The 26,890-nt window shown below is 43.3% G+C and overlaps 1 protein-coding gene across 1 annotated transcript; it reads right to left on the bottom strand.

The window, feature by feature from the left end:
• Positions 1-96: 96 nt before the first annotated feature.
• On the bottom strand, positions 97-25,978 carry LOC139648439 (radixin-like). The gene is made up of 15 exons (XM_071524558.1): positions 25,787-25,978; positions 22,551-22,644; positions 14,650-14,733; positions 12,193-12,288; positions 10,882-11,004; positions 10,336-10,487; positions 10,070-10,153; positions 9,520-9,666; positions 6,650-6,746; positions 6,295-6,458; positions 5,517-5,647; positions 4,961-5,121; positions 4,627-4,719; positions 3,895-4,131; positions 97-3,367 (listed from the first exon to the last, which is right to left on the bottom strand). Exons 2-15 carry the CDS (start codon positions 22,560-22,562, stop codon positions 3,203-3,205), a joined length of 1,746 nt encoding a protein of 581 aa, XP_071380659.1. The 5' UTR covers positions 22,563-22,644; positions 25,787-25,978; the 3' UTR covers positions 97-3,202.
• Positions 25,979-26,890: the final 912 nt, after the last annotated feature.

Genomic DNA, 26,890 nt, shown 5'->3' with positions numbered 1-26,890 from the left:
ACCCAATTTGAATTTTCTTTGACCTGAAACGGTGCCAAAAGTGTGTGGAACAGCAGTGACATGAAAAAAGTACAAACGTTTCCCAAACACACGCTCAAAATTTGAAACTTTTATTTGTGAACCAATGGAATGGACTGCAATCCATCTGTGCTTTCTATCTTAAAGAACACTAACATGAACATAAGGAAAAAAAAACAAAACAAAAAAAACTCAACGGCAAAACGTGACAGCTGGTGCCAGAGCGGGCATCATCACGGACACTGCCTTCATTGGAGGGGACAGGCAGGCCAACAATACTCAGACTCAGACTACTTCAGACTCTAACTGAAGCCGTAAAGCCTGGATCTGGGGTGGGGGTGGGGGTGGGGGGGGGGGGGGGGGGTGTTTGAGGGTGCGTGCATGTCGAGAAGAGTTTTCCCCTCCAATGAAGCTGCCCAGTCCACCGATGCGCGCCTCTGGTTTAAGGTCTTTGAACACAATACAAAAATATGAGTCGGAAGCACAGGATAATTATTCACCTGCTATGGCAAACACAACCCTTCGGACAATGGACACTCTGTGGATTCAAACGCAAAAGGCAGGCTTCAGTGTCTCGTCTCATACAAGTGCTTTAACTTTTAAAACTCTGGCCATTTAAAAAATATCAACCAACACCAGCTGTCAAGTATTAGCATAACAAATAATACCATGAACATATTTCATCATGTTGCAAATTAACAAAAAAAGGAAACTTGAGGTTCACTCATGTCAAAAAAATGCACCTTTGAACATTATTTTTCCACCCCGCAAAAGGCGGAGTCAATTTGTTGTCTGCGCATAAAGGATGCAGTTAAATGAGAAAATATGACAGATTTGAGGGGGGGAATTGGCCTGTTGTCCATTTGCTTCTGGAAAAGAGAGTTGCAGGATTCAATAACAAAGGTCCCGCACAGGAAACGTCCCATCAGATCAAGAACGTAACGTCCTACTTTCCCTGTACCAAATCACAAGTCTCTCAGACCCAAACAATCCATTGGTGGGTCTGCCATTTCTGAGCAGACATCGAAGGCGTTTTTTAAAAATTATTTTAGGGGAAAGCTTTCTTTTAGAAGATGAGTCTTGAGTCCAAATGGTTCTGTGGGCCCAGCCGGTCACCAGCAACACCTCACAGCTCCAAAAGCTTCACAGGACCCAGACAGAGAACCACAAAACGTATCTAATGTCTCCATAACCTGGTGTAATCCCATACCAACTTCAGTGCTTGAAGTGCGTGGTGCACAGTCACATTTGCAGCAGAATTCGTATTTTACCTTCCTTGCTATTTGGGAAATTTCCTGGACAAACAGTACAAGGAATTTTTTGGACATTGTGGGATTGAACCAAAACAACTGAGCAAGGTCAGGAGCAGGAGAGGCCAATGTGTAACAACTAGCTTCAAAACGTAACAAATCACACCTCTCACTCACACTAGAAATCACTTCTACCATAATTCGGAGGTGCGTCTTACATAAACAGAAACATTCTCTTGAAATCCTTTACCAACGTAAAGCCACAAAGCAGCTCAAGGCTGAGCTCCAACACAACTTCGCCTGCCCAGGAGCATCGCCCAAGAACGTAACATCAACTCACTGCAGATCATTCACAACTTTTTTTGTTCTTTTCTTTTTATTTGGTGGAGGAGAGGGGGGAAGGGAGTGTTTGACTGGTCAGTCACCATGCTAACAGTACTGAGGTAGAGATTTGTCCCGGGTCGAGGACTGATGTTTTCATAAGCTCCCCAGCCAGAGAGGTGCCAGGCCTCAGCTTCCACAGCTACACACACACACACACACACACACACACACACACATACACACTTTTGGATGGACAGACGAACAGCCTGGACATGGCACTTGTCTGTCTGTCTGTCTGTCTGTCCGTCCGTCTAAAATCCCTGGGTTCCTTTGTGAGCTGGCAGGCAGAGAAAACCATCTATGGTGACTGGGCGTGAAACACTGGGATGCAGGTGGCGAACGCACACACACACACACACACACACACACACACACACACCAATCAATTAGCTTATCTTCATAACACTTTTCAGCTCGAGGGCGATAGCTCAGTGGCACAACCTCATTGCACGCTATCTCATCACCTCTACATGTGAAAACACTGGTTTCCCTTTGTTACCTTTGCTACATTCATTCATCAAAACCTGCCGTGTGACAAGTCGGGTGGCTCTTTCCCTTCAAGGGTCAATTCACTTTTACTTCAAATCAATTCACAAAAAGGATTTCCGTCAAAAGATGAAAATGCCGCTGCTGTTCCTGATATTCAGTCTAAAATGAAACTACTGAGAAAGATTGCAATATAATTTTTTATATAATCCTATAAATTCCACTTCCAAAATACAGTTTGAATTGATTGAATTGAGAGTCAAATGACCCCAACCAGCTCTCCAATGACTCACGGATACTAAAGCGTTAGCATTTCGAGCATTTGAGATGTTCGGACATGATGTAACGAAGTGGCGCTTCACCACCGAATAACAACAGAGTGAAAATGACAAAGACCTAATTCATCCCCAAACTCAAGCCTTTATTCATGGCCTGGGACCAACCCCACCTCACTGTGTACAACAGACAACTAAAAAGAACAGGGCATCGATAAAACGAGTCAAAAAACACCAGAGGAAAAGAACTTTAAAAAAAAGAGAAGACAGGAAATCATTTTTAACTGAAGACATGGGATAATACTAAAGCTTTGCATACAAGCAAAAACAAACAAAAATAGCTTCCGATGGCTGTGTTTGCTTTAAAAAAAAAAAAAAAAAAAAATCCAAATCGTTTCCATTTTGGTTTTACAGTTTCTCTTTTCCCCTGCGCTTGAGGTTAACAAGGATAATGATGGTTGTTCTCTGCAGTACGACAATAATGTGCATGTTCAGAGTGGCGCGATGCGTAGGCAGCTCCGTATCTGGGAGACACCCGACGCTTTTGGAGTGGATATGCGGGCAGAACTTTGGCAAAGATTGACGAGGTGGCAGCCGCGCCCTTCTGGATTTCTCAAGATTGCGTGGGTTGGGAAGTCTTGGGGAAAGAAGTCAGGCGGCGGGATTACAAGGACGGCAGCATCTGTTGTCCATGAAAAGCGAGCGGCCGATGGGTGGGGAAGTTTGGGAGCAACTGCCCCTATGGGGAGAGGAGGGGGGGAGCGAGGCGGAGGCGGGAGGGGGGAGGTCTCACATGGACTCAAACTCATCGATGCGCTGCTTTGTGTTGCCCTGTCGGATCTGGCGCAGCGTCTTGTATTTGTCTCGGCCCGCCTTGACGTTCTCGGCGTGCAGCATGTCGTTTGCCGTCTTCTTGGTTTCGTCTCTGGCCTGCGCCAACTCTGAGCTCAACGCCTGGGGAGGAGGGAAAGGGGGAGGGGGTAGAGGGTCATGACGAAGAGGAAAGAGAAAGAGGAGAGGAAGAGGAGAAAAAGAAGTAGGGAGGAGTGAGGAGAGGGAAGGGAGGGGAGGACACAGAAAGAGTGGGGTGATGGGGGGAGGATGGGACAGAAAGAGGTTGGATAGGAGAGAAAAAAGAGAGATAGGATACAGGTGAGGTAGAGAAGAGGGGAAAAATATCCTTAGACACCTGCATCATCTCAGAAGTAAACAGCTGATTCACTGTAACTACAACAAAGCCACTAATGTGTTCCTACAGTGTCTACAGCCTCTGGCCTTCTGTACTTCAAAATCATTTAAATCTTGAATTCAGGTTTCTTAAAACAAGTAAAAATCCTTCCAACGAGGTGAGAAAATCACTTATTTTCAATGCAATTTCACTTGTTTAGAGAATTGTCTTGAAAACAGTGACAGGAACAGAAATAAGGCAAATCATTCCACTACAGCCGAAACAGTACCACCCTCATGAGAAATGCCCTCACCTGCAGCTGTTTCTTGACCCTCTCGTTCTTCTGTGCCTCGGTGATGCGCTCCTCCTCGCTGCGCAGGTCCAGGTCGCTGACGCCCTCGTTGGAGAGCTCGGCGCTGGCCTCCGCGTGGTTCTCGTCCTGCTCGTCGTGCTCGCTCTCGGTGTTGCCGCCCGCCGGTACCGGCACTGATGTCATGGCCGTCTTTAGCTCCTCCTTGGTCTTCTCCAGGTCGTCCTGGGCGGACATGGCCTGGGGGGGAACAATAATAAGAATAAGGGAAACACCAATTCATCTACACATGCCCACTGAAATGAACCCAAGATAAACCCCATTCAGGTCTGATTCAGGTTACCTCATGTAATACCATTTTATAGACATGGCTTTATGCCAATGCAGATTTATCCCCTGACAGAATGGCGTTGGAAATGCAAGCACCCATTTAGCTTAAATGTTACATAATTTCTATAAAAATACCTTCAAGAACAGAAATAATGAAAAACACCAGGTGGAGTACTCCATCATCATCTCAACCCTAATAATTTATTCCACTTAATGGTCTGCTAATTGGCTTGCATTTGTACTAAAGAGGCTGTCATTGTGAAAATGTGGTTACTTGAAGTGATATACTATTTTTCAACAAGACAGCCATCACATGCAGTGGTTGGGAAGATTTCAAGGTTTTCCATGTTCGTTTCATTTTTTTCTCGCCACTATAGTGTGTGTGGGGGGGAAAGGACGCAGTACCTTGTGCTGCCATTCTGTGGCCTCATCCTCTTTTTTCCTCTTGGCGTCCTCCAGGAGAGCGATCTTAGCTGTGAATTCACCCAGCTCAGCCGCCTGGAATAAAAGACAGACCAAGACCCTGCTGTCACAAACACACACAGGACAAACCCCTACACACAAAAACTGGAATGTACTGTAAACCACTTTAACACACTTACTTTAAATAATCAAATACATCCCAGTCACTCCTGTGCAAAAACTCAAACACAGGATACACACACGTGCATGCTAAAGCTCACTCACACAATCAAACACACACACACACACACACACACACACACACGCACGCACGCACCAATTGCTCCTGGTTCTTCATCTGATCTGCGGCCTGTTTGATCAGCTCTGCCTTGGCCTCCTCGGCGGCCTGCCTATCTCTCTCCAGCCGCTCGGCCTCCTCCCTCGCTTTCTTCCTCTCCTGATCCAGCTCCAGGGCCCGGCGGGTCTGCTCCTCAAGCTCTGTGGGCAGGCGGACACACACACACAAAGACAGTTGCAGATCACAGATAATATTTCTCTTTCTACTGAGAGTTCCTACACATTTCGACTGTCCACTAGGTCATATCACTCTATCGCTGAGGATGGGTGTGTCTACAAATACATTAGATGTTTGTGGGACTGGACAACAATATTAATAAATAAAAACATCCCAAGAAGTAGAAGAGTGATGGCTTCAATTTATCTTTCCATTTCATCCCCGTTAAAGTGAGCATGATGAATAGATGAGGTTGGCCTCAACTCACGGCCCTCAAGGGATTCTCTAATTTAATAAGATGGAGAGAAGAAGGGAAGAGAGAGAGAGAGAGCAGCAAAGATGGGTGAACAGTTGGAGAGATAAATAGAAAGACGGGTACCTTTCTGAGCTCTCAACGTCTGCTCTTCGATCTGTCTCAGCCTCTCAATGAGCTCGTCCTTCTCTCGCTCTATCCGCTCCTTCTCTTTCTCTGCATGCTCTCGCTTCTTCTTCTCGTTCTCCAGCTGGGCCCTGGGAAGTTAAATTTAGTGTTTTTGAGTGAGTAAACATGTCTGGTTCTACTAGTAACACTTGAGATGTACCCTTACTGACCTGAGTAAAATGTAAACGAAAGTTGAAGTAGCAGCACCTTTAATGGAGTAAGATATTCAGGTAGTACTCCTTCTGCCTCTGGTCAAATGCGAAAAAGAGGCAAATCTGCCCTCTAGTGGAGATGCTGCTTCTCTCTACCAGCAGCTCTTTGTGGTGAACATGTCCACACTGTAAGCTTTAGCCTACATCTGCTAAGATAAGCTTGGATATCTGCATCTGTGTGACAGACGTCTATGTGTTTGTGCCTCTGCATACATTCATGTCTTCTTGAAAATCTATCACTATTCACTATTCACTATTCACTATTCAGTGAACTGGAGGATAATTCTCATGACCGATATTGTAATCTATATCTACAAAAAAAAAAAAAGAAAAAAAAAAAGACAAATAAACTTCAACGATTTCCTAAACTTTGGATATGCATAATTTCTCATAACTTTTCCAGACCTAGAAAATATTTATATATACACATATAATAAACATAGAATTTTTATTTTTTTTATTTTATGTCTCTCCCAGAAGACGACAGGAACAAAACAAGTGTATGTGTGTGTGCTCTCCAGTACCTCTCCATCTGTTTGTGGTGCTTCTCCTCTCTGGCCTGAGCCTTCATCTGCTGCACCTCGATGGTGTCGGGCTTCCTCCTCCTCATGTACAGCTCGTGGTTGCCCATACACAACGCCAGGATACGCTTGTTGATGCGCAACCGTGGGGCATAAAACACAAAGTCCTGCCATGGGGAAAAAAGAGAGGGGCAGAAAATTTGTCTTTAAATGTGGAGGAGGGCACATTCTCTGTCTACAAGAGGAAAGTCAGAATTATTTTTAGACTTTTACAGGCTTTTGAAGAATAAAACATTACAAGACAGTCATAAACAGTGCAGTTAAAAACTAGCTGTAAGGTTTATGCAGCCAAACTCACAGGAGCTTTCTTGTCAATAGGTTTGATGACAAACTTCTTGTCATTGAAGGAGATGTTTCTGATCTCACTCCAGGGGAAGCCGATCTTTGGTGTCAACCTGGGAGAAGAAATTAACACATCTGGTTAATAGTAGCCTACATACAGAAAACATTCAAACTGCTAAGATACCCGCTCAGATACCGACATACAGAGGAAGTTCAATCTTTGGTTGTATGAAATCCAGCCAGCAGATGGCGCTGGGTGTAAACAGACCACCTTACAGGAAATGATGAGCCCAAGTAGTCATTTTCACTTAAGAGTTTGTCAGCGTTATTTAGGCACGAGGTCTATGAAGGGAGTTCCCAGGTTAAAATGGCCGACACATGAAAGGCATGGGTTTGAACTTAACAGCCCCTGCGATACACAAAGGGGTTCTTTTATTTTGAAGTTTTTCCTTCCCACTGTACATTTCACTTCCCTATTCCAAAACTGATAGAATCAGTTTAGGCTTAAAACTGCAGGGAAGGAAACCAGGATCTTACCAGGAGTTATGCCCAGTTGTCTCAGATCTAAGGTGGGTAAGAATAGTGGCATGAGAGAAAATGAGCTGTATGAAGTTCAAAGTGCCACCAGGCCAAACACATGACATGACTAGAGTTATTGTGAGATTATGAATGGAAGGTGAGAGAGGGGAGGAGAGGTGGGGAGGATAAAGGATATTTCTGGTCAAGGAGGAGCAAAGAGAAAGGAAGGAGGGAGCATGAGAAGGAAAGGGATAGAAAGGAGAGGGAGTTTGCTGCTTAAGGTGGGAGAGGGAAGGAAAGGGGGGGAAAGGGAAGGAGGACACCGGCTGTGATGACCTAAGGTGATTGTCGGAGAGGAAGGGCACGAGCCCCAACAGAAGGTCAGTGAGAGGAAATGCTGTTGTGATTAAATCCATCCATTCTTCCACAAAGGAACAAAACCTCTCTGACAAGGGAGGACAGGAAAGACGCCCCTACCACGGACGGACACCATCTTCCTTTCGCACCCATCACCACCCTTCTCTTTCCATTTTTCCACTTCTAAAAATAACTCTGCTTCCTTGTTTAACTTCTTCTTCGCGTTGTATAGTCTCTCACAAAGCGAGAAACTGGCAAATAAAGTCTGTATGGTCTGTAATCTGAGTCCAAAAGTAAAACACTGTTGTCCATCAGCAATGAATGCTGGATGAACTCTTTCTGGAGCTAACTTCACTGACAATGAGCAGGAAACCAACTTTGTGGGCACTGAATACACACCCAGGGTGATATTTCTGGGTGTTTGGATTCATTTTCCGGTGCAGAGCTGCAGTATTAAGGCTAATATGAGAGAGAGAGCCTTTTGGTAAGAGCTCAAACACAATATAGTGTAGACAAAGTCAGCTGCTACAGTCTGGCCTGTGGAAACGTTTACAATACTGCTTATATCTCCATATTGTTTACGCATATTATGCTTTTAAATGATTTGAGAAAGCACAGACTCCCCTTAAATGGACTGTATGCTGTTAAAAACTTGAGGTCTGCTTGCAGTCCTGACAATATGGATTAAACATTCAGGCCTGTTATTGAGGCTAGGATTGAAATATGACACTGATTACTAATGTCAGTTAAAGGATTCAGAGAGTCAATTTTTCTGTGGAAAACCCATATCCTTGATATACGGTTCTCATTTAGTTGATACATTTCTATTGTTTTAACTTTAACTGCGGGTAAATTACCTCTCCTCTTCCTTTAGAAGTCATTAGACTGTGTGTGGGAGCGGAACATTTTGGGCAGATTTATCCCCTTTGCTGCCTAGCACTGAAATAATATCCATCATAACTCAAATTAACATTGTCAAAGCTAAAATGACGAGTTGTTTACAGGGCTCGGATCCAATAAGGCAGGTTTGTTTTTAGTGCGTAAATCCTCTGTGGTTATAACAGAAAGAGCCCACATTAGTCTTATCCCTGTCCTTTTGACAGCATTTGAATCCCTTGCCAACTGTTTCTAGATGATGAAGGTCCTTGAAGATCTCATTAATGACTATATTAAAAGCTACACTCAGATGAGAATCCTCCCAGAACGGCTAACTAAAAGCTCTGGCTTAGTGATGGGCGAGGACACAAGCTGAAAGAAGCTTACTATAATGTTTTGCTCTTTCTCTTCCAAGTTTTTGATGCTGAAATTATTGCAATATGTATACACCCACCTACAGCCTCACTATGTGACCAATCCATTTAAAAGTTGCCCTCTAGTTGTGGGCTGAGAGTATAGTGACTTTCAGTTTCTGCCACTGCAAGGTGTAACAGAGTTGTAACATGAAGTGAAATGTTGTCACATAGATTTGATTTAACATGTGAATAAACCAGACATAAAGCTCTGGCATTGTGGTGAGGTTGTGTGACATATGAGGTATAACACAGACATCGCTCTGGCGACCTGCAGTGCAACACATCTGACAGCGGTTCTGGTTGTGACAAGCCGGGTCACAGGCCTCCGATTAGACTCCCTTGTCCTCATGTTTGTAACTGTTGAGTCACCTACTTCAAACCACAGCTCTGTGCCCTTTGTGTGTGTGTGTGTGTGTGTGTGTGTTTGAGAGAGAGATAGAAGGGTTTCATTCCAAAACGTGACATGTAATTCAGTTAATATTTCAAAAACACAGATCATTCTATCCTACACAACAGAGCTATGTTGGAAGTGAAAGGTCTTACTCAGCCTTAATGGTGACCCACAATGACCCATAATGTCTAGCATTCATTTTGCAGGAGTTTACTCTACTCTCTCTCTACTCTAGACATCATTTGTTGACCCCTAAATGGTGGATAACTAATTTTGGAATGAAACACTTGTTATGTTTATGTGTGCGTGTGTGTGTGTGTGCCTTACTTGTCCTCGTGTTCGTAGATGTTGAGGCCCAGGGCGTCCACCCCCAGCCAAAGCTCTGTGCCCTTCTTGTTTTTAATCTCAAAGTAGTTGACCCCGTACATCTCCAAATCCTGGGCGATTTTTAGGTACTCCATCATGGAGTCCTCTCTGTGGAGGAGAAGGAGTTGTTAAGAGATTTCAATTCAGTTTACCCCACTTTTATCACCATGAATTAGAAAATTAGCCTGTATTTCAGGAGTTCATTCTCAAAATACAATATATGTCAATTTTGGATTTCTTTTTTTTAATTCATCATTGCACATCTTTAAAACACACAGAATCCAATCCAATCAAAGTTTTATCATTTTGTCAACTAAGATCTCATTGTCACCGCCATCTTTTAAAACAATACCAATCCATCACTCTGTCAAAGCCCTTTATTCTCCAAAAGATGGCGGATACCTCCTTTTGAGGTATCCACTCAACATAAACGCTCTCACAGACACACATGTATTTTCTTTCTCTCTCGCTGTTTAACTGAAGAATGCGATGAGGAAAATTTGACACACACCTGAGCATTCCTCTGTGTTCTTCGTGCCAAGTCTGTATCCTGTCCTCCCACTGCTCCTTGGTCAGCTTGTGCTGCTCCAGGACTCTGCACAACAACACACACACACACACACACACACACACACACACACACAATGACTTAACCTGAAAGAATGTCGAGCACAGAATTGTTTCCTAGAGAGGAAATCAGTGAGCATTCCAAAAAGAGAACGAGACACATTCCACTTGTTTTCAACTGTTCTGGTGTGTGTGTGTGTGTGTGTGTACCTCTGTGGCAGCAGTCTGTCGTGGGTGAGGTACCCAGGCTTGTGGACGTCTTTGCTGTAGTCTGCGTACTTGGCCTGGACGGAGTAGGATGCCAGCAGCACGGCCGTCTCTGGGGGACAGTAGTTCTCATCGTTCAGGATGGCCTCCTTCACCTGGGGGAAGAGGGAGGGAGCAACAGAAGTAAGAATGTCACACGCAGCTTTATTTAACAGTATATTCAATACTTTCTTTTAAAACCATATAGGTCTGAAATATTGGCTCAATTTCCAATTCAGTTCACATGATTTACCTTGGTGTGGCTCAGCATCCAGTGAGAGCTCTAAACTCTATAAACTATTGAAGGTATTAAACATTGTATTACCTTTTCTAACAAAATAGTAACATTTTAGATGATGTCCGAAAAGTCGAAACAGATACAATCTTTTGCTCAAACTGCATCCTTGCAAAGATAAAAACTCATCCTGACACCATTATGTCTTGACACAAGCCTCTTCCTCAGTGTGATGATGTCATCAGAGTGTGCAAGGAAAGCGAGTGACCGGTCACCTGCAGGAAGAAGAGCCTCTGGGTGATTTCTTGGATTAGTTCCTCAGAGACGTCCTCGGGGAAGAATTTGGCTCTGAACTTAAACTGCAGAGGGTTCTCCTTCTTCACATCCTGCTGGGTCACCTGGACAATAAAGACAACATCCAACCATTAATCAATTAATTCATCAATAAGTCAGCCAGTCAGAAACTCAGTGTCACAAAGATGTCTTCATGAGTCGCTTGGAATGGGGTTGTGACTTTTGTACCCTGCGTCTACAGAGATAGTGAGAACATTAGTATTCAGCATTATTTTCCAAATGGTAAATCATCCTCTTTTTTATCTTCCTTTCATCCATAACGAAGCACATTAAGGGACTGGAATAAACACCCACATTCATCACACACCACAGCTAAATTATTTAAAATTAACAGCTCCCTTCGTGCCAAACAAACATGATTACTTAATTACTGCAGATTAAGGAAGTCAACGAATATGAGAAAGCCACCGCCCCAAAAGAAAAAAAAAAAAAGGAATTATAATGTCTAACCCAAAGAAACGGTCAAATGAAGATACAAAATTAAGAATATAAACCATGGTACTGTGACGCTTATCTAATTTGGTCATTATCAGTGATAATGGATTTTTGTGTCTCTGGACTTATACTGGCAGGCTGGGCTGGTACGGTGGTACAGTATGTGCACACTTGTACACACAGACGCTCTCACACACACACAAACTCACAGAATAGTTTCCACTGGACCCCACTTGTTAAAAGAAATCCTGTCATAGATCACCCTGACAGCCTTGCACTGGTCCAGAATGACTAGAGAGCCTACACACACACACACACACACACACACACATTTTACAGTACTTCAATGTGAGGGGAATTTTCTGACACATTTTCTCTCTGCCTCCTCTCTCTCTCTCTCTCACACACACACTTGCAGTACTTAAGTGTGAGGGGAATTTTCTGTCATGCATGCTCTGACACACACACACACACACACACACACACACACACACACAGTAATAGCAGTTCAGAGGGGTATTAGGGCTGGAGGGTGTGTTGGCGCTTGTGTGAGAGAGAGGAAGCCTGTGAAAAGAGCACATCTGAGCCTCCAAACCACAGTACAGCTTCATAGGAAACCCCAGACCGACGACTGGCAAAAACAGACACCAACGCTGGGCGAAAGAGAAAGAGAGATAGGGCGGGAAAAAAACAGAGACAGACAAGATGAGAAAAAGAGAGACAGAGGCAGAGAGGCAGGAAGGAAGAAGAGCGTGTGGGTGAAAGTGAGAGAGGAGAAGATTAAAAAGGGGACTGACCTTCTTGTTGAGTTTGAGCCAGGTGGTGTAGCCCTTACTGTCCACGTACTGCAGGCCAAAGAACCAGACCTCCCGCAGACCAACCGTCTTCACCACCTGAGAACAGCACACAATAATCACACCTGCATCTTTAAAAAGGTGCCACATGCAGCATTTTAAAATCAATAAATCATTACTACATTAATGCGGAGACATTGGCACAATTACTTTGAACAAATGAGACAATCATCGACAAGCCTGGCAGCCTCTACTGGCCTTTACATGGCTCTTTCCATTGTGTGCCACTGGTTGAATTTCATGGGAAATCTGCTATATTGCTTTATGGCACAAAATACTTAGAGGGCCGCGGTCCAGCACAAATGAAGCTAAAGCTTTCAGAGATTCTCACAATGCCAGATGGTGGAAAAAGTGAAAAGGCGATGGAAGAGAGAAAAAAAGTCACTTCCAACATGTTTATCCTCTTCAGTAAAGTGAATGTGAAAACAACCACATGTGGAGCGACGCCAGGGACAGGGGACAAGTAGCAACATCCACTTTGCGACAGGAAGCAACAGGGTTTATGGGAAATGTGGTCTTAATTTTGACAAACACTAGCACCAACAATACCACTGGTGTGAGATAAAGGTTACCAGTCGTCTTGGCTATGGCCTCATTTGTTTACGGTAATTATTCTAAGGTATTACAGTTAATTTGATAATGATTGATGTTTAAAAATGCTACATACAATGCTACACAAACAAACCCATTGAAATTACAATATGGTAATAGTACGTGTAGAGTGACAGTGTGACTACATTTACATTTTGCAGCTTTACACTGCTTTATTCAATGGGTTATTGGGTAGTCGAGAAAAGCCACCTCTCACAGGATCTGTGAGAAGTGGTTTGCAATGTGTGTGTGATTTTTAAAGCTGACTAATAATGAAAGAGCTGTAAAGGCGAAGAAATACTAAAATAGATTTATCTTGTCATTTCACTTAATTTATCCTTTTTCCAAATGAGCTGTACACGTCACGTTTAGCTCAAACATTCTTCATAAAACGTAATGAAAAAAGAAAAGAAAAAGTTATTTCACGCTAGACTGTGTAAGTCTATAGGTCTGCGTGTTTAGTCTAGATGTTCCACAGGTGTAAACACTTTTCTTGGACGTGGAGGGAGCACTTGATTTGCCTTGCGTCAGACTAGAACAAGCTCTTAATAAGTCTTCTGCCTGACCAGCGGCTTGTCTGAGATGCTCTGTGGCCTGATGAGAGATTAATGGGCCCTGGGTGTGCTATTAAATTTAAGCAGGATGATTAATTGGCTGTTGTAGCAGGTTCCTAAATCAATTTGTCAATGCACCTAGGCAGATGATGGGTACAGTATGATCACAACTCATCTGTGTAAATACATGTGTGTGTGTGTGTGTGTGTGTGTGTGTGTGTGTGGACGCACGATAAGCTAAGTGAGGCTGACAGCTGCAGAGAATTGAGAGATTCGCCACTTATGGAGGCCTCATATGTTCTAGTGATAACACAGATGGCGAGTATAAAACGGATACTTGATGAAATGCACACCCTGCTTCTAGCTGAACACTTGGCGATTCAAAAAACAGATCTCCGACTCATTTGGGGATATTTTAAATCAGATTTGGGTCAAACAGTATTTGCAAATAAAGCAGATTAAATCAAATGCAAGGTGTACCAGATTGAGTGGGGTTTACCACATCAGAACTATTCAGATGCAAATTGTCAATCACAGAAAAGTATACTAAGTTGACTTTCCTGTAATTGTTTAAACTTTTTGGTACTACACCCATCTGGCACTCATATCAAGAATTATTTGCAAATACTATCTATAACTATACTTTTTTTGTTGTTGGGAGACTGTCTCAGTGGCGCTACCTTGAAACAGTGATATGTTCAAATTTCAGAAAGTCTCCAGCTGGAAAAAGAATGGTAATACTGGCATTTGAGATGAAAAAGACATTATGGCATTGATCTTTACTTTTGGCCAACAAGTTCTTTCTCAGCTACCAGGTATTCCTACAGGGCAAGAACCTTCAACTAAGACTTCTGTGTGATGTGACTTTTTATTAAACTCTCTTTGCTCTTGCCCGAGTCCACAGAGAGTTCAGAGTGTAGGATCAGCTTGAGCCGGTAGGGATTCAGTTCCTTGCTCAAGGACACTTCAGCAGGGCCAACACCTGCTGACACAAGGGCTTGAACCCAGGTGCTCCAGTTGAAGGACAGTCTCCCTGCTATGTCACCCTGCTGGAACCTAGAAAACTCTTTTGTTGGGAATGTTCTCCAGACAGGGTTATTTCGTCCAGGACTCAACTTAATGTAAACTCCATGATAAAATGAATTGCCAAGGACAGGGTGACCTTAAAAAGGAATTCAACTTCTAACTTGAAGAGGAATAGTTTGTTGTAAAGTGATAACCAGTCTGCATTTGTATTTATCTTGCTTGTGCTTACCTGGTCGAAGAGCTGTTTGCCTGTGGTATTAGGCTGGATGGCAAACTCCAGCTCTGCGTCCATGGTGGTCACGCGCACGTTGATCTACAAAACACACACATATACACAAGAAAAAGATTACTTTGTTGGCCAAATTACACAACTCAATTTTCGTTCAGCATATCCCTCCAAGACACACACGCCCACACACAGAGCTGCATAGACCCATTTATTCAGGCTGGGTGAAAAAAACCAATACATCGCAATTTTCTATTTCATGATTCAGAACTGATTCTACAACCACACTTATTTGACATTAGAGCAGATTTAATTCGTCACCTTTATAAAAAACTATGTTCCTATAGTGATAATTTTGCTGCAACTCTGAGAAGTGCGCAAGCCCCATTAAACCAAACTACGTCATTAAGCTAGAACCAGCAAAGTCAAGGCAGATGTTTGTGCGCATTTCGATTTGAAAGACAAAAAAGGATCGAAATGAACTAAATAAAAGTAATGCCCTCTGTAAGCTTTACCAGCCAGCATTAAACGTCTGTGGTAACAGGGTGAATTCATGCATGCACGTGACCCGACCGCACACACTACAGCCTGCGGTTAAAACTGACAGAACTGAGCCTGTTTACTAGTGTGTGTGCGTGTGTGTGTGTCATTACACTTTACCAAATGCAACTGAGTGGAGCTCAAAGAGTTATCAGTGTGAATGTTTACCACCACAACACACCCAAATACTGGTTTAGAAAAACCGAGAACACCACATGCTCTATCACAATCGTTCCCATCTTTCTGCAGGTGACTTTAATGTCTTTCAAATAAGTACAACAAAGTGTTAATTTAGTCCACAAGAATATAATTATTCCCTTTTACAGTCAGGGTTTTGCTTCATCATCACTGTCATTGTGCTAACCATTTCTAACACTTCCTTTAAAACCAAACGTCTCTATACCACCTGTGTACCCTTGATAGTGTGCTACTACTATTTATTATCACATATTACCTTCTATATCTGAGTGCTTTTGGTGCTTTACAGTGAGCTTATCCAACCTGTCATCTGCCAAGGACTGAATAGCTAAACAGAGTCTGTGTTGTAGGGTATGGCACATGGCCTGTACGTACCAAAACAAACTAATCCAAAGCCTTAACTCATACAGTATTAAAAGACAACGTGTAACTTTAAGTGCGGCAGACTGATTCTTCCTCGAGCAAACAACAAAATCCTCTAGGAAGTTACAGTTTGTTCAACAGAGAGGACTGGAGGAACGCTCGCTCTGTGTTTTAGGAATTTGTCAATTTCCTTCAATCTAAAGCCAAGTTTAGCTAACTGTGCGCGCTCGTCTCTCTCTTTCTCTCCCATAGCCGTTCTGCCTTCTCAGCACTCTGCCAGGTTTGAGAGAGCGGTTCCTTTCCTGGCGGCCTCCTACCCAGAGTCCTCTGGTGGGGCGGAGCCGAGGATGGAGCTCAGTCATTGGCTGTGGCCCGTTAAGCGGCACTGGCAGTAGGCCTAGCAGCAGCTGATGGAACAGAACAGGGCTGACCTCCGAGGCATCTGACATCCTTCCTCCCACACCCACGCACATACTGGGCTGCATGTTGCCTCGGTGGTGGTTAACGATATGAGAGGAGAGACAGAGGGAGGCGCATGATACAGAGAAGCAAGATAAAAGTAAGAGGCAGAGTGTAGAAGAGCAACAAAAGAGTTGAGCAAGAGTGCAAGGGGAGAGAAGACAGGATTAAGAAAAAAAGGTGAGAGAGTGAGAGTAAGCGAGAGAGATGATCCGAGGTGTACTCCCTTTGGGATAAAGTTACAGCGGGGTTACTGTAGATGAGTCACCCATACCAGTGGGAGAGAAAGGAAAAGGGGGAGAGAGAGAGAGAGAACAGACAGACGAGAAGAAACTGTTCTTTCTTTTCCTCTCATAGTAATTATCCATAAAACCTCAGGAACGCTTAATTCGCATTTCTCTCCCTCTCCTCTCAACATTGCCTCACTGTCTTTTCTGCCTCTGCATCTTTCTCCCTCCCTCTCAATATCCCTGCAATGAATAATCCATGAAACTTGTGCCTATACTGCACATAGCTGGACTCCCCCTCGCCACATGGAGCCCTGGCCACACTGTATCTGCCTCTGTCTCCCTGTCATTAATTACCCATGAAAAGTTGCAGCGCTTTCTCCACTCTTGCATGGTCACTCTCTCTTATTTGGACAGAGGACTGACTAGGCACAAACATGTGTGGCAGTTCATTTATGTAGTATCATTTCAAAGGGACTAAACTGTATCCAACATGTTCACAATCTAACCTGCTGAAGGTCAAACTTGATCTTGGCTGGAAACTGGGCAGCTTCCCCAGGCAAAGATTTAGTCTCAAATGACTAAATGATTGTATTCTTCCTTCAGCCGGGGAAAGATTTGCAATTAAATCTGCTCCCGCATCAAAACACACATTTAGTCCTCTGAGACCAAATCTCTCTGGCATCGCTGGTCGCCAATGTGTCTTTCAATGGGGATTCTGCAGAGAAGCACTTTATTTTTAGTCCTGGTCAGGACTAAGGATTAATCCGTGTCTGAGAAATCAGCCCTCAACAGGGCTATAAGCTAGATATTAGCAGGGGTGGAAAAGTAATGTTTTAACAATAGGCTTTTTAAGGGATTTTTTAACCAAGTTCAAGGAGTTGTGCTGTAGTTGACCTCTGATTGTCAGGTCACTCTGGACACTTCCTCTCTAGGACACCAATGACACCAACACCCACTACCGTTAGCTGCTTATTACAGCACAGCCCTGTCAGCGTCAATTCAATGAGGAAGCTGGGTGTATGGTTACACTGCAGAACTTGAGCTAATGTTAACTTTGAAAGCCAGCTCTGCTGTTAGCATGCTAGGCTGTCGAGGGCCAGTCTCAAGATTACGAGGCTATGGTTAAGCTGGGTGTCTCTACGCTAGCTAGTTTCACTTGGATATAGATGCACAAACAGGAAGAACAGATTAAGGATAAATGTCTACTGTAAGAAGGACAAATGAATTCTTTTTACCACAAATGTGAACAAAAAGTTTACAAGGTAGCATTATAGTGAGACTAGAGTAGATTCTTAAAATGGTCAAGCTGGGATATGAGAAACCTCTAAGAGCTTGCCTGAAACTTTCTGTCATAAATGTCTGATTATCACAAATGAACCCATGAATGACTCTCAGTCATCTGTGAACTGTGGAAAGGTCCCTCTCTCTGCAGTGATTATTGTGCTTCTGAGGTTTGTAAGCAGTCAGAGGAGCTAAGATTTAGTGGCTGAATAATAACTAAAGCAGCTCGGCGCTAAATGTATCTGAATAATTGACAGCTTTAATACTTCCTACTTTTCCTTTTCTCACGCCAGTTTCTGAACAAGCGGGCCAAGGAGAAGATGAGGGAATCTGACTGCGGAGCCCAGGGGTTCATGATTCAATGACAGGGATTTGGAGTGGAAGATGGCAACAACAAATGGTTTCTCAGATAATTGCACCCATCATAACAACCCAGATAGAGTTTTGTTCTCAATATCCCTCAGCTTGAGCAAACTTAGTCTTGAACTCAATCCACTTGTTGAGACCTTTTCCCCCAAAAATATTCTGCAACAAATCACATTACACAAACTCCACTTAGCTTCCTTAAACTTGGTAAATGAATCTCACTCTGCAACAAAACAAGCCACCGACAAGCGCCATATCAGCAAAATAACCTGCTCATGGTTCACTGGCTGATGAATTAAGACTTTGTGTTGGGGTCAAGAGTGGCTGCCTCATTGAGTTTCTGAGAGAGGAGTTGTTATGGAGAATGTAGTGCTGAGCTGGGGGGTTTCCAAGTGACCAGCCTTGAATGTCCCTTCGCCTGTGTTTGTGTGGGGCCTGCCTGCCATCAGCAATCAGCTGTGAAAGAACCAACCTTTGTGCCGTGTGCGTGTGTGTGTATGTGTGTGTGTGTCTCAGCCAAAACATAGCCAACCCACAGAGCAGAGAGAGCTGGAATCCTGGATGGACCAGACGGTCGGTTAATCCTCTCTCCTGCAGAGGGAGAGGGGGAGGAGAAGAGGGAGGACAACATGCCGAAGCACTGACACAGCTAATCATACACTCCGACAACTGAGAAGTCTCGAAGGAGGGACTTTCGCAAGCCTGTCCTTATACGACATCAACCATCTAGCGACACTAGACATATTGACTATGCAGCGTGATAATCTGTTAAAAGTTTACTCTTATTCAAAATAACAGACTTGGGAACAGGTTACCCTAGAATTCCCTAACCTGTTTAATTCTACTCCATATATAGAGTAGGCTATATACGTATATATATGCAAATTTTTTGGGGGAAAATCATTAGCTGAAGTCTCTAAAATACAGAAGAGCCAGGCTGAAAAAGTGATCATTTCGTATGAGTACAAAATTAGACACTTTCTTAAAATGGAGGACCTCTCACTTTGGAATAAAACTCTTCAATGGAAATGTCGAAGTGATTGAGATGTTCTTGCTGTTAATCCAACTCAATTTCCAGCCAGGCTGAGTGGAGATCATGAAGTCTTAGTCTGCATGCAAACGCGGCCAATGAGGACCGAGTACGTGTATAAGTGTCATCTAGAAAAAAATACTTTGGCTGTGTGATTTATGTGTGAGCAGTGTTTTTCATTCTCTGTGCCCTTTTGGAAGATTTCTAAATCCCCCTCTCCATTTCAATTCTGAAGATGAGTTCTCGCTCAGACGGGCCCCTCGTTAAATGTGCAGCTGTTTAGTTACTGTAAGCTGTTTAGAGGGGCTTTGCTGAGAGAGGCCTTCAGACAGACAGACACACACACACACACACACACACACATACACACTTCAATCGGTAGAGCTGCTAATCTGGCCTGCTGGGCTCCGAGCAGCTGTCTGTCCGTCTGATTAACCCCCCTGTAGGGTAAGGCAGGCCTTGGAGGGAGGGGGGAGAGAGGGGGAGAGAAGGAATCACCACCACCTACACACAAACATTTGTCCTCTGGGAGGGGTGGGGGCAGGTTGTTGAGCCTCGCATTGTAGTTGAACATCCCTTTTGCAAAAAAATAATCCACTAATCCATGTCCATGTGACTGTCTTACCGACTGGATCTGAAAACTGATTTTACTGATTTCAAAGGCAACAATAGCGGGACAGTGTCGAGGGAAAAGGGAGGCCTTACTGGATTCAGCCTGTTTGATACTCTACTTTGCTTTGAAAAAATTAGGTAAAGGGTAAATGAGATAAAGGGTCAAACGCAGCTGGCAAGCAGAGTTTTATTGTTGCCCAGCACCTACGTCCCAACTCCTCCCTTCCCATAACCCTCGCCCTTTCCCTCCCCCTTTAAAACTCCCACTGTGTCTCTCCTAGTCATTACAACAAACTCCCACCTCCCTCTTCTTCTGTCTCTCTCAATTTCCCCTTGTTCCCGGACATCGTCTGTCCTTTCCTTCTTTCTCCTTCTCTCTCTCTCTCTCTCTCTCTCTCTCTCTCCTCGCCCTGCTTTTGTGCTTCCACAGAGACAGGATGTTGACACAGACTGGGGGATTTAACAGGGGCCCCGATTCACACTGCAGGCCCCCTCTGCAGCAAACAGGAAAACAGGCACACGCTAGGAAGCCAGTGGAGGCCCTCTTCCTGTGGGGTGCATCAGCTCATAAACACCCCCCACCGAGTGCAGGGGGCAGAAGAGGTGGGGCTGGGTGGGTGTGGGATATGAGGTCAGCAGGTATGAGAAACAGTACAATACTCTCCATCAATAATGCACGTCATTTTCAGAGACCCCCCACTTCTCCTACCGTTACCTAGCTTTACCTACACTGATGTTAATGCTATCAACCGGCATTTATTTTTGTGTACTCTACCTAACTTTGAACATGATCACGGTGTTTCTTTGATTTAAGAGAAATTGTAAGTTTGAAAGTTGTGATTATTCAAATAAATGCCTTCTCTTGGATTAGGCAAGGCATTTGAAGCCACTTTGAAAACAAATTTAAGGCCCACCACTTAAGCTCAACATAAATTCTTTTGTTGTTCAACTTTAACTACTTGTTGTATGCCTTGGTTACAGGTGAGTGCTGACAAACGTGTAGATCTAGAGAGGTCTACTCCAAAAGGTTTGGCCTCTGGCTCCAACCCCAGAGAAGGCAATTTTGGATAGTCTCTGCTCTTGCTCCTCAGTTTATTATGTCGGTGCCTCCCTGGGACAAGCTGTGCTCTCTCTGTCAGTTATTGTCTGTGACAGAGATGTCGCTCTCAGCAGACTGTCCCGCACTATACTGTCCTAGGAGCTGTTTTTGGGACGGTGCCCTGGTGACTCAGGGGACAAGAGGGGGAAGTGGAGGGATGACATCAGTGCCTGGCTGTGCCTCTGCTGTCGTCTCCCCAACACACAAACACACTCACACACACACACACACACACACACACACACACACACACAACCCTCCCTAAAGAGCTAGACAAATAGGACATGTGCTTCTCTTGTGGCAAGGACCGAAGCCAGCCTGTAGTTCTCAATCTCCAGGAAGGTTTCTGGACTAGTCATTAGCAACGTGACATCTTTTCCACAAGGGAAACTCATATCAAACTTAGGTTTAGACTCAAATTCATCAAACAGACCAGGGTTGGAATACTAAAAATGCCAAATACTCATTCCAGCAGCTGCGCCGGATTTTGTTTGCTTGGAGTAACAAGTGGGCTAGGGAACATTGCACTTTGGAGAAGATTTCACACATTCCCTAGAGCCAAATGAAAATGTAATTGTGCAACGTACAATATCCCATGACTCATCTGTGACCTCTACCAATGTCTGCTTATGATGAAAAAGCAGCGTGACAACAGTGGGAATCAGCCACGCAGTAACTGCATCAAATTGGTTTTGTTTTGGCGTTGCTCATATCAAGCCTCTGGCATTCTCTCTACCCTTTTAGCTGGCAACAATGGCTGCAGTGTTGCATTTGAAGGCCTGGGTCTCTGGATCGAGGGGCCTGCAGGCAGCGCAGTTCACTTCACACTCTGGCTGTTGTTTACTTGGAAGATAACTATGAAGAGTGGGAGCAGCCATGGTGATGGAACTGACACTTCCCAGAGTGCTCAAATCTGGCTTTCGGCAGCAACACACACTGACTGTTATGTAGGGCTGCACGATATATCGTTTCTTATTGTCACTGCGATATGAACTTGGGTGCAAAGCGCTAGGATATCAAAATAGGACAGACAGAATGTTAATAAACAAAAGGCTTGCCAACACTTCCAGGTGGGAAACTAAACTATGGCTGCAGTATTAAGCGAAACAGCAGCATAGCTTCAAACTAGCCAAACTGAGCTACATAAATGCACCCAACCTGTGCCGTTTGGGGCTGCAATGCCTCATTTAAATGTGGTGATGAATTCAGCGTTAGGGCTGGGCGATAATTCAATATTATCGTTTAGCGTCTTTCAGTGAAATCATATCATAATGATATGAAGATATTTTGATATTGTTTGTGACACACATTTCTGCTGTCTAAATTAATGACGACAAGCAAATTTTACTTAAAAACTCTCATAAAATGAGATATGGTAGGAATATTATTTGAATATTTCTGTTTTGTTTGACATCACACCTAACATTACCATTCGGTTCAATGAGATGAACATTAATTTGATTATTTAACATGATTTTGCATACATGAACCATATCGAGAAAAATCCTTACGATTATCATGATATTGATTTCAACCATATCGCCCAGCCCTATTCAGCGTCTTCCTATTTGCCACTGAAAAGAGTGAAGCTACCAAAAGGTAGCTTCGGATTCAAAGACTCAACAGAGAGAAAGACACTGAGCCATATGTAAGTCAACACTGACATTTGTATGCCAACTTTGACATTTGTGTGCCAACTTTGGTTTTGCGCCTTTCAGTCTCTTACCGGTTTAGGCATCTTTGCTTCCTCTCCTCCTTACACCCAACAGCTGAGAGGACAAATCCGTCAGAGGACGGCAACAACACCTGTGTCACCGGACCTGAAAGAGAAAGAGACAATTTAATACACTGGGCCTTTCAAAAATCCTGGTATAAGTCCCAAAATATATATGGGTGAACCAGTATGATCATCTGCATATGTATATTTAAATGCATTTTAGAATTATCTTTTTCTCTCTTTTTCTTAAATAATTTCACAAGTAACAAATAAATTACATTCCAAGGACACATCAATCTTTCACACAACCAGCGAGGAAAATATTTCATTTGGCAGATATTAGGTTAACACAGGCAATTTTGCTTCTCAATCATCAACTTTGATATCAGGACCAAAGATTCAAACTTTAAATTCGGTGGCGTGATCAGAAAAACAAATAAAGCAGGAAACAACAGAATGGGGATTTCAGAGGACAGGAAAGAGGAATTGTCACAGAAATGAATGGGAGTAGACTGCTCCAAAAAAACAGTAAGAGGAAAAAAAAAAACTGAAAACAATCCCATTCCTGAATCTGTTAACAACTAAAAGGCACAAAACCCAAAGACAGCCAGGGGCAGATAGAAGTGGCTTCACATCCAAGTCCAACATGCGTTTCTACTTTGCCTGAGTGGACATACGGTAACTATTGCAAGGGTGTATGGGGAAACTACCATAATCTTAAATACTGTGGAAGAGAGAAGTGCAAGACAGTCACGGCATTATGTGACGATGACTCATGGGAGCTGGTAAAAATGTCACCGTCAGTTATGCTTGATCAAAATGAAAGATCTGTCTTGGAGACAAATGATCGGACTGCAAGTTTTTATCTGTTGTGCCCTCTCTCATTTTGTCCCTGAACCTTCATCTTGTAAAAACACACACACAATGAATGTTCAATCGTCTTCTCAGAGACTTCCCTGTTCTTTCTGGCCACACCTACTCCTCATCCAATCAGCTGAAGTGCTCAAGGCTCATGCCGCGTTCATGTCAGGCATCAGAAGAAAACAGAAAACAGAACATTTCTTTGCTACAACTAGGAATCACTCACATGTTTAACTCATTGGAACATGCATATTTTTTTATTTAGGAATTTTAAATCAACCATAAACAAACTGGATGCGGATGTTATTTGTATGCTATTCGTAAGTAGGGTTGATTGTATTAGTGTGATGATGATTTTGATTTCTACTACCTTGGACTTCTGACATCAGTGGATTCCCTGCCATGTTTGCCACCTGTATTGACACTTCAGTAATTTGTGACGCAAATTGGAAGATATCAGAGCCTACAAAAAACTCCCATGTGTCCCATTTGTAATTACCACTAGGACACGGAACAGTTTTTTCCCAATTGGCAGCTCGTATTTCCGGTAAATCCGATATGACATGAACGCAGCATAATGCCTTTCCAACAACATACATGTCACAACACTGTGGTGCACTTCAGCTGAAACAGAAGCCTGAAATGACAGTTTGGTAATGACCTGCGTTGAGCTGTAACAGGATCCTGAAACGATCCAGGGAAACTGAGAGTTACTGTTATGTGGACACGCCACATCAATCAGATCTGGATCGCCTGCACTCTCTCATGGACATTATCACAATGACACAGTTTCATCTATCATTACTGTACCTCACCAAGTATCACACCACCAAAGAACACTGAAACCTATGTGTGCTAAGAAGAAAATTAGGCTACTGGTACAAATTAGTCACCTACAAAACGTCCTTGTGGTACTCCACTGATCCCCGATGGGAAGATCTCTTTTTACTTGCCCCCTCTATGGAGAGGTCAGAGGTCAGGCTCAGCTACAGTACAGCACCCCTACCTGGTACTGACTCGGGGTCTTGCTCAAGGACACTTCAGCAGAGCGGCTGCTTGTCATCACAGGGGTTTGAACCTGGGTGCTCCACTCCAGCTGAAGGACAGTCTCCCTAGTCACTGTACCACCCTGCTGCCCCTTTTCTTGTCACTAACAGTTAGGTTATACTTGTAGAAATTAGACATTGCGAGACATTTTCGTAGATAAATGCTGGTTAGACAAGCAGCTGTCCAGTATGGACTTTTGAATGCTTAAGATACTTTCAATACTTGGCACTTGGTATTACTGAAGCAGCATTACAGTAGTGTGCAGCTCTGATCCTAATGTCTTATACTAGTCCCTATAGACTAGACCCACCTGTACTGTATCTTAAAACAAGACTCAAACCCACCACTAGATAGATAGATAGATACTTTTTTGTCCTCAAGAGGAAATTTGGTTCCACCCTTTATACACCACCCTGTTTAAACAGACAACACTGAATATGATTTTTAGTAATTTAATGGGTCATATAAGAAATACGGGGCGCTATGCCATCAGGATGCAAGACAAAAGCATCAACAAACTAGTCAATTTTGGTAACTGAAGGGGGAACAATGATTACTATCACAAAATGTGAGTGAGTAAAACGGTCCACACCATAATAACACCTTGAATAGCATCCCACGTGATGTAAATTGCAATAAAGTACAAGAAGAATCTCTAATGAAGGCCGCTTAACATTTGGGTTGTGGTGCTCAAGATGAAGACATGCCCACTTGTAGCTAGTAAGCAATTAGCCTATTTGCCCGCCGAGAATAGGCTTCCGTTATATTGTAATGTAACCACCGCTTAATAGTGCACACAGCTGCAACCTCGACAAATCGAAACAATATAGCATGTCAGGGCGAAAGACGTTAAAAAAATACACGTTTTTTTTCTGTCAAAAGGGCTTTTTTCAGAGAGTTTCAAGCGGTGACCAACAACAGACTGGTGTTAGCCGGTTATATGCTTCTTCATTGATTCAAAAATTATCTTCACAAGTCAGAAAAGGTGGCCCGTTGAAAGGCTGACATTTTCTAGTGGGTGTAGTCTACATAACGGAACAAGCCGAGTCGAGACTTGTCTCGGACTTGAATGTGAAGTTTTGAAACCCTGAGAAAAATGTGGCCAACATTAAATTAGCCTACTCGCACCAAATAGCAAATCATTATGGGAAATTATGACTCAAGACTGCATGACGGAGTCTAAGATGCGATTAAACAGACAGCTTTAGTGGCAGAACATCCTACAAATCTGATTTATATCGTATTTTAGCCATAAAAATGAATTGCCCGAACACGAGGATATCCGCTATTGCATCAAACTTGAAGAGAAGCTCATCTTTTTGGGAGAGGCAACTCACCGGGGGAAGAAGTGTCTCTTTAAATAGCTGACAGAAGCCTGATATCTTCAAAAAATACAAAATATCCACGTTGAAAACTCTCTTCTATTTCCTCTTCCTTATCTCTTCGGGCTTTTTGGCGAAACAAATTCCCGCAGACATGGAAAAAACCGTTGAAGTCAGAGCCTCCGTAAAGACGATTTGTGGAACGCAGTGTCTAGCAAGCCAGAATAAAACAATAAGGCTTCCGGCGTCAACTTTCAAAATAAAAGCCTTATCGTTTAACGTGGAGCAAGCAGATGCAATGCAATGTATATTTAGGCATGCCAAAAAATCACTAACAACTCAAAGACCAAATAAATGCTTTAAGCTGTCATTTCACATTATATCTGATTAACGATTCCACTGAGTTATTGATGTGTTTTTTGCTCTGTACACCCACATCACTGACCTATCATAATAAGGGGCTCATACACGTTTTTCCTCAAATGTGATACGTTTTTTACCCCTTTTATTTTGAACGCAAACTCGCCCAATTTCCGGTCTGGTCCTGGCTTTCTCTTGCTGGCTTGACGCAGCTATCTGTGGAGACGTACAATATGGCTGTCGATGGATGAAGAGTGGAAGCCAGGCGTGGTTCATTTCAAAAGTAGGGGTGCGCGCTCCGCTCAGTGGTTGAGATGAGATGAGATCCCCCCCACCCCCCACCCTCCACCCTCCAGCCTGACACACACACACACACACACACACACACACACGTACACACACACATACACACACACGAATTTCTTGGTGAAATTAGGGTACTTCACAGCACTTTTTCTCCGATGGTATCACTATGATAGTCCTATACTATTCCTAGTATATTATAGATGGTTTATATTTTTTCCTGTAATCTATCTAATGTATCTATCTTTATTAATGGGATGTCTTTTTCCTATGGGACTTCTGAGACATTTTGGACATTTTTCGTAATAGCCTATTGCACAATATTTTGTGTGAATATTTTATTGAGTAATAATCTGAGAGCTCTTTGATTTATCTACTATACCTCTGATCTGTCATCATGATGGCCCTGCTTCACCCCCATGCCATCATCATATCATTCCCCAACAGGCCTTTCAG

This window comes from Centroberyx affinis, unplaced genomic scaffold (assembly GCF_046629955.1).
Source record: "Centroberyx affinis isolate AG114_WGS23_722 - 3 ecotype Tasmania unplaced genomic scaffold, CSIRO-AGI_Caff_v1 ptg001205l_1, whole genome shotgun sequence".
NCBI lineage: Eukaryota > Metazoa > Chordata > Actinopteri > Beryciformes > Berycidae > Centroberyx > Centroberyx affinis.
This window is presented reverse-complemented; position numbering and strand designations above follow the sequence as displayed.

Coding starts and splice junctions, on each gene's coding strand:
- LOC139648439 (XM_071524558.1), bottom strand. Junction 10,488..10,881: donor AGAGGCTCTTCTTCCTGCAG/GTGACCGGTCAC, acceptor CTCTTCCCCCAG/GTGAAGGAGGCCATCCTGAA. Junction 10,154..10,335: donor GACAGACTGCTGCCACAGAG/GTACACACACAC, acceptor GTTGTTGTGCAG/AGTCCTGGAGCAGCACAAGC.